Source organism: Bradysia coprophila, unplaced genomic scaffold (genome assembly GCF_014529535.1).
Source record: "Bradysia coprophila strain Holo2 unplaced genomic scaffold, BU_Bcop_v1 contig_297, whole genome shotgun sequence".
In the NCBI taxonomy this organism is placed as follows: domain Eukaryota; kingdom Metazoa; phylum Arthropoda; class Insecta; order Diptera; family Sciaridae; genus Bradysia; species Bradysia coprophila.
Window position 1 is genome coordinate 2,131,980 of NW_023503555.1, and position 8,552 is coordinate 2,140,531.

An 8,552-nucleotide genomic window follows, 5' to 3' on the forward strand; every position below is an offset into this window, starting at 1 on the left:
TATTCACTGTATTAACGGATCTTATAAAGTACCAACAGCAGCCACTGAACTGTTAGTGACAACGACACCAGAAAAATAATCTCTTGGAAGTGACATCTTATTAAAAAATTGTTTAGAAGAAACGAAGAAGTAGATTTCAATCAAATTTGGTTCGGCTTCAAGTGTTTTGCAGATTTTCGATTCATACAAACAAAACTGGTTGCACTTGTTTATATCCAATAACACCTGAACGATTTAGACGATTCATTAGTTTTGTGCCTAGTTTGTTCAACGGCGGTTCTCTACTAATTAAGGTTCTTTTAACTCTTTCTAAATACATCAGCTAAGTATCTGTAAGTATCTAAGAGGTCTGAGTATAATCTTTCGAAGCCAAAGTTCATTTTAAATTTTAATGACCAAAATAACCGGTCTACGAAATGTGTTGTGTTTATTCTTCTTATCAATTTCCTACTGCTTCGCCAACCTTGTTATGTAAACGAACATGATTGCAAAAATAAACGAAAAACTCTGCTCGGCTCTGTCTACAAAATTACTTGATAAATTTTAAAATGAACTTGTTTCATCAGTGGTCAGTCTCATCTCAAGTTGTCATCATGTAAGTAAAATAATTTAAGAATTCTGCCTTCGCTTCGATTCGGTTTCATATCACAGTTTCATTCAATGTAGGAAATTTGGTGTTGTTCTTATTGCTTTGATTCACATATCAGCAGCAACAGCTGGCATTCTAATTGAATGTGAATACAAAAATGGTACAGTTGTGACGCTGAACAACTACGACAGGACTTTGATGTGTTATGCAAACATAACCAGCACATTGCCAGCCGAAAGTGAAACAACCGTCCGAATCACTCCATCGGATGCAACGCAACGTCATCAAGTTGAATACTTTCGTTTGGTGGATCAGGATATTTCCAATAATCTTGACAACGTCTTAAAAGCCGTTGCTCTTTCTTTCCCGAAATTAAGAGCTATACGACTGGGGAACGTATCGATCGATCACATATCGAAAAACAATTTGAAGTCGTTTCCTGAACTGGAACTTATCAGCTTGGACAACAATAAAATCAGCGTCTTGGACTCAGATTTGTTTTCGTACACACCGAAACTCAAGTTCATTTATTTGGACTTCAACAACATTACCAATGTTGACGATAACCTTTTGAATTCATTGGACTACATTGAAGCAGATTTTTCATCGAATCCATGTATCACACAGTCTACATGCAAATCAGAATTACATCACGAAAAGCTCAAAGATACAAATCCAACTTTATTTCACTATTTTCAGTTGATGGCCTCCATCGCAGCAGTTTTGGAAGAAAACCCCAAATATGGTCGCTGAGTTTTAGACTCAGTTAATAGAAGTTGTGTCTGCGCTTATTTACAAGGTTGCCTCTTAAAATAAAGTTACGTTAAATCCGCCAAAAATGATTTTATATTTCAACTGATCTTTAACAATGTAGAATGCCGTGAAACAATAGTTATTTCTTTACCTCCTTTAGTACCTTTAGTATCCACGCCTCTGTGACTGTTTGAAAATCACGTTTTTTAAACTTTAGCATGTCTCTGTCGGCTTCCCTTGCACTCATGGTACTGAATTTTTGTACAACTGTTATTAGAATTTCAGGCACTATCGATTGCAACCACAACCAGTTTTCCAACACTCTCTCTGTAGACAGGATGGGCTATGCACCACTCTCACCGACTTTACGGATGAAAATCCAAAAATTTTGCGGAACCTTGTTCAGGGCTCCGAGGTGACTAATAATATCCAAAAATATCAAAAGTGCATCGAAATACTCAGTTAAAATTCATTCAGACGCACCGTGCCCTATAAATAAAACCGTGTTCTGCTGACATATGACATCTGTAATCGACAGCAACGACGAAAGTCAACTGTCGAACATAGTATGCGAAAAACGAGGCCTTTTATAGTGACAGTGACATTTATACGAAATTAATGAAGTAAAGGTTGTTACATCAATCTATTGAACAAAAGAAGTAGTAGATTCGATAATTATTCTTTCCGTCTGTTCATTAACAACACACCGTTGTGCATTAGAGTTTATTGTTCGTCGCTTTTAAATTTTAATGAAATTCCATTAATTCGACGCGCTTTAACTTTGATATTTGCCAAACCGTTTTTCGATTGACAATTTCCTTAAACATAGGAAAATTTCCATACAACTAAAATTGATTGATATTTCTCGTTGCTTAGAGTAAATATTTATAGGAGACAATTTACACTAAATTGCCATTCCAAAGATAAATTTAATATTCGTCAAAGCCATTTCTTATCAGATTTTATATTAAATTCGGAAAATTTTCGAACGTTTTCTCCTCTCTGCCGTTTATATATGCATAATAGTATTTGCTATTATCGATCTTTTCAAGCGAACACAATTTCCTTTTATTCGTGTAATCTTTGCTTTGAAAAGCCATTTAGCATCTTTAAAATGGATATTAATCGGAAAACGTGATTTTGCCTAAGGTATGATATTGTGTGTATAAATTGGGTGGTATCTAGTATAGTAATAGTATCGATCGAACTGCCAGCATTGAATAAAAGAACTGTTGTGACGACATTATTGATGAATTATAATCTTATGTTTTGTTTGATAAGAATTAGTTTTGCTGTTTTTTTAAGTCTTATCTCATACGGCTAGTACCATGATAACAATGGAAAACTAGCTTCGAAAAACCGATGAAATATAATTGGCGTAACACAAGGCAAAAATTAAAGAAACAAAGTATCGGAGGCACCAGTCACCGAACATTTGTACTAGTAGTTGGACACTCTTGTTCTAGGCTTATCAATGAAAGGAGAAAAGATGTCCAACTATTGGTACGTGTATTGGAGAAGATGATTGTAACGAATGCTGAGGAACCGAACTGCGATGCATTTTCTGACTTTAAGGTCAAGCGAATCAGCCACAGATGAATATCCCAAGGCTTGCTAACCAATAGTTTCCTCGAAATTCATGTTAAAATCGTGGTCCAATGGCTAATTATCCCTAGGCTAAGAGGAGCCCTACATCCAGTATATTTACAATAAAGGCTGAAAAATAAGAAGAAGATTCAACTGCATTGAACCTTTTAAAAGCCACTATCCATTTTTAAATGCCAAAATTGACCTGAAACAACGATTAAGAGGATTCATTAAAAACAAATGAAGTAAAGGATTTTGCATCAAGAAAATATTTTAGACAACAGGAGCAGCAGCATATTCTTTGACATTTAGCTTGATTGCACTGCTATTTGTAAAACGTTAATGAAAGTCAAATCAACTAAGCCAAGACACTTCAAGCAAAAGTGCTTCTAATAACACCTCCAAATTTAGTATTATTTAGTAGGACAAAGAATTTCACATTCTTTTACGGTGCCAAAATTTGTTTGAGTACCCTATTTAGAGTACAACTTATGCTTGAAGTGGAATTACATCCGTTGGTGTAAATAAATAAATAAATAAAGTGCATTGACTAAGCGCATTATTTTGCAATATAAATGCATCATTCGAACATACTTAAATAACAATCGAGACCACTCGTCCATTCATCTCTCTACTCGCCGCAAATTTACTTCCAATAAATAAAATTTGCACAAAATATTCCATCGCAGTGAAGAAAAGTTCGTAATTTATTGTAACTGTTTGGAAAACATTATTTTTTTTTCGGCGAGTGAATTTCGGTACTGTTGGTGCAAACATTTCCCTATCAGATATAAAACCAGCGTTACAACATGCAGCATCATAAGTACAGTACAGTATATATTTTCCACTGGAAGAAAAAACCGCATAGAACATATCAAAATGTCAAAATGATTAACTTGGATATTGCATGTGTTCGCAGCACTTGTTGAAAAATTTATGAGGAATTTTCTATTGTATTTTCGGATGGGTTATGGGTATGTGTATATACTTATGTGAACGAATTTAATAAATGTCTTAAGCCCTATGTATGAACACTTTATTCCGAAAAAAGTAACAAAAAAAATGATTTATTGTATTTTATGCGCAAAGCACAAAGGTGAGCACGGTAGAGAATGACGCGAAAATATTGCTTTATTAACATAAGTAAACGCCAAATATACATTATGGTCCCCATGGTAATACAATGAAATTAAACGAGTCAAATGAATATAAACTTTTTGACTTCTTACCGTTTTTGCTGCAAACAGCACTAATTCAATTTGTTTAAATTTTTTTCCCTAAGAGTGGCACCTGATGAGTGTAGAATGTAGCTCACTGAAACTTACGTCATCTGCACCTATTTTTTCTGTTCAAAATATAAATTTCAGCAACTATTTTTAGGGAACAATTTTTCTTGGATTTTCCAAAATTTTCCTAATTTTAAACGAATTTCTGTCCAGCTGTGAATTGTTTGGTTGTATGAATTACTAAACGAATGCAAAGTTAGCATTGAAGTACAAGAATCAGTGCTGGTGTTAACCTTAATATCTTGGTATCTCACTGTCACAGGATTAAATAGTGAAGCTCAGGATGTGTTGTTTGAGAAGAAGGGTACGGTATCACACGTAATAATGTCTTCTAGATTTCATTCGATTACGTGCTCGTATCAATTGCTGTCAATTTTTTAACCTGTCACATACGGCTATTCATCTGTTATCGATAACGACGAAAAAAACAATGACAAACTCTGATGGGTAATATGGTCCTTTATATATTAAAGTAGTAATAGACCCGATAATAATTCTGGTCATATGCTTGCCTCCTGTAACAGGTTAATATTTGAAGAAACGGCGATAACTATTGTAACTCGAAACCTGTTCAAAAATATCGACGTCACATCTACTACGAAAGGAGTAACAGATATTGTGAAGGGATTAGTTGTCAAAAAAATTTTAGGTGAAATATTGGTTCCATTAAGAGGCATCGATGCTTTGCCGTAGCAGTTTGACCAGCTTTGAGAAAACTGAACAGTTTATGAAAATTTCGTTGAACTGCTAATTTTTCTCAGAGCTCGTCAAACGACTACAACCAAGACTAATTTTTATTTAAAGCATTAAAGCTGACACATTCGTGGTCGTACATTTTTCAAAAAGGATTCTGATGAAAAGATATCTTCAAAAATGAAATGCGAGACACGCAAATGTAGTCTACAATTTTAGCTAAGTATCGATGCCTCTTAAAATTGAGTTGATAATTTTTTCTTGTATTAAAGCAACGCACTTCAAGCATGAGTGGTACTCTAAATAGAATACTGAAACGGGACAATGTATCAAACAAATTTTTACACAGAAAAAAATCTTGAAAAATTTTTCATACAAAATAGTACTCTGTTTGGCAGCTGTCACTTGAAGCACTTTTGCTTGAAGTGCTTTTATTAACTTACATCATTCAGCACTTACCGTCAAAAAACATGTGTAGCTCTTTGAGATTCGAATCGTACACTTAAGATATCGCGTGGCTGATCTATGACTTATGAGTAGTGACTATTGGCAAAACATTTTTTCTTGATTTCTCCGCTGAATTTTCCCACCTGGCTTATATCGTTAAATAATTCCTATAGAATCGGTAAGACGTTTTAAGTGCAATGGACCATTTGAAAATTAGCCCATCTAGGCTGAAAAATATTCGTTTTTTGATGATTTCTATGAACCAAAATCTTTTTTTGAAAAAGTAAAACCATTAAAGCAAAAATGTGTTACTTTTAAAGGAAAAATTGTTTTGTGAGTTATACAATCGCTAAACCGAACTGGTGTGCATACGTTAAACGTTATTTTGCACCAGCTGGTCACATACAATTTCAAATGGGACCAGCTGGTGCAAAAGACCGTATGCACACCAGTTCGGTTTAGCGATTGTAACTTATCCTACTTGGAGAAACCTGTGCAGATTACATAAATTTACTCTTTCGCTGCGGTAAACTAACGCCAAAAGGTAGCCAGCGTTCATTCTCTATAGATATTTCAAGAGACGGTGGATCCGATCCTCATCAATAGTCCAAAAATCCGAATCGATTTTATTTACTAGAGAGCGAGCGTTTCACCAGTGCCCACAGAAACTCATTCAAATTGAAGGTTTCGATATTAAATGGAGCAGCCAAAGGGTAATAGAGGTCATACCACGTCAAATAGAGTAGTACTTTGATACCAATAATACCATTAGCAGCCTTAATGATAATTTTGCGAAGACATTAAGAAAAAAAGGTATGGAAATACCCTGCTAGGTGCTTTGGCGCAGCCATATCTATTGGAAACAAATTCACTTTGGCCGAACTTACCTCGGCATAATAATTTCTAAACTCAAACCACAAAACCCTTTCTGTGTCACACTCTAATATTCCAGTCATTGAACTCATGTTTGTTTCCACACACGGAATTTATTGGAACAGATGGTTGCACATCGAAATATTGCGATAATCATCTGTTTTTCACAATGCAAAAAGCAAAATGACTTGATGATTCCAATGTTACGATAAGTTCCGGTAATTTAAAGCAAACAATCAACGAGCTCAAGTTCCGTGATTTACAGTAAGTAACAATGAACAGTATCGGAGGCTAAAACAAACACATTATGACTTCCGGGTAATATAATTTTTTACGATGATATAAAACGTCGTTACATCCACTAGAATGTCAGTGTGACTGCTTAAGTGCTCAACAATTGAAATCTAAATTAATCATGAAATTTATCGCTTCTTGCTTAACTCTAACTCTATTACACTTCGTTGGCGTAAGTTTCAGAGTTCGAAGATTTTCATCTAGTTATGAAAAGCATAATTCTTCGGATTTTTTCAGTTCGTCATTAGCGCACCAGTCGCTCAAGTCGACACGGTGATAAACGCGGTATTGGAAGCAGTTGGATCATTGTCTGGAACATTCACTGGAGGCTAGGAATATTTCATAATGAATACCGCAATATTTGTTTTCTATCGATTAAACATTATGAACACGTATGTTTTCCTGTTTGATTTAAATATTTTGATCTCATTTCACAAACAAGAGAAGCGCATTTTCAGCATTTTTATACTTGTCAATTCTCTCCTTAGGCCGAATACACACGAGCAATTTTGGGTTGATGGGATCGATAATAAGCATTCCATTGTACGCGAATATTCACAATGGAAGATCCAACATAATTGTCGATTCAATCAACGCAAAATTGCTCCTTTGTTTCCGACCTTAGGATTGGGTTTCACATTATTTTACAGAATTGACCGGAAAAACTACTGTAGAGGAAATTTCGGGTAAAATTTTTTCCGTTCTCATAAACACACAGAAGGCTGCGAGAATCGACCAAGAAAACCACTTTTAGACCATTATTTCAATATTTTCAACTTGAAGTGTACTGGAGAATCTCTAGTAGAACTAATAGTGAAAGGCATTTTTTTTGTATGTGGTGCTCCTCTTCCATCAAAAAGAATGTGTGGTATTCAAAGGCTATTCTTATACAGGAGCTATGTATATTTGAATTGCAGGCTGCTAGGAATCTCGCGCCGCGTCATTCACAATAATTCACATTTTGACACATTTTGTATAAGGAAGATGTCACTTTGTGAGTTATTGTGAATGACGCGGCGCGAGATTCCCTAACACCGAATTGCATAATGCTATTGAACTTATTAGATTTTTCAGCATTCAATCGCATTTATGAATGAAATGAGTTCATTTTTTGTCGCGTCCACAAAATTTATGAAGACTAATGGAAATACCAAGACTGAGCTTTCACAGTGATGTCCAAACAAAATCTTAACCGAACACAACAAAGTATAGAAATATATATATGCACTCAACTATCGCAATAACAATTTAGTTTTCGCAAATAAAAGGAAACGGTTTTGCGGGCAAAACTTTGTTCTTCTTCCTTTAAAATAAACATAAAAAAAATCGTATTAAATTATACGACGATAGATCTTCTCGGCTGATGAAAAACCACAGTAAATACAAACGGAAAATGGAAGGAAAATGTTTGTTTTGACCAGCAAATACGACACAATAAAAACGGAGAATGGCTAGCCTTTATCTGAGCATAAAGAAGTAGAAAACACTTTATCGAACGCATTTTTTTCTTTCCTTCTGCTGCTTACAATTTTATACACTCAGCATCACAGATAACGGAATAAAAACATGGGATCAAAATGTGGGACGGTGCACAATTTTTTCTATTTTTTATTTTTACTTTTTTGTTGTACTTAAAGGAAGGGTTCATCACCAGCACAGAAAGAAAAGGTAGGAGATTATTTGTTTCAACTTGGCCATCATAAAAGAAATTTTGTTCTTAACATTCGGTGAAAAAGTATTCCGTCATTCATCACAATGACAAATTCTTAAAATAATTTCGAAGAGCCGAACATTAGTTTTTAGCTACAATAACCATTAAGGGGTTGCAGACACATACCCGTGTAAGAAAATAATTAACTTACTTTAAATGGGCGCATTCCGAACACGTGACTGTATTATACAACTGAGTTGAGACATTCTTTTCGTCAAATAGCAATAATAGCGTAAATATTTTGTTTTGGAAGCGGCGGTGGGGGAGAAACAATGTCACAACAATTATGGTAAACAGACGAGGAGGAAAAAAAATGTCA

The 8,552-nt window shown here is 34.8% G+C and overlaps 1 protein-coding gene and 1 long non-coding RNA gene across 2 annotated transcripts; both read left to right on the forward strand.

Moving 5' to 3' along the window:
* The first annotated feature begins 454 nt into the window (after nt 1-454).
* LOC119078828 lies at nt 455-1,428 on the forward strand. Its single transcript, XM_037186535.1, has 2 exons — nt 455-595; nt 667-1,428. The coding sequence occupies exons 1-2, from the start codon at nt 549-551 to the stop codon at nt 1,340-1,342; spliced, it is 723 nt and encodes a 240-aa protein (XP_037042430.1). The 5' UTR covers nt 455-548; the 3' UTR covers nt 1,343-1,428.
* A 5,175-nt stretch (nt 1,429-6,603) lies between these two features.
* Nucleotides 6,604-6,917, forward strand: LOC119078831. Its single transcript, XR_005088067.1, has 2 exons — nt 6,604-6,694; nt 6,760-6,917. It is a non-coding gene; the product is annotated as an uncharacterized LOC119078831 (long non-coding RNA).
* Nucleotides 6,918-8,552: the final 1,635 nt, after the last annotated feature.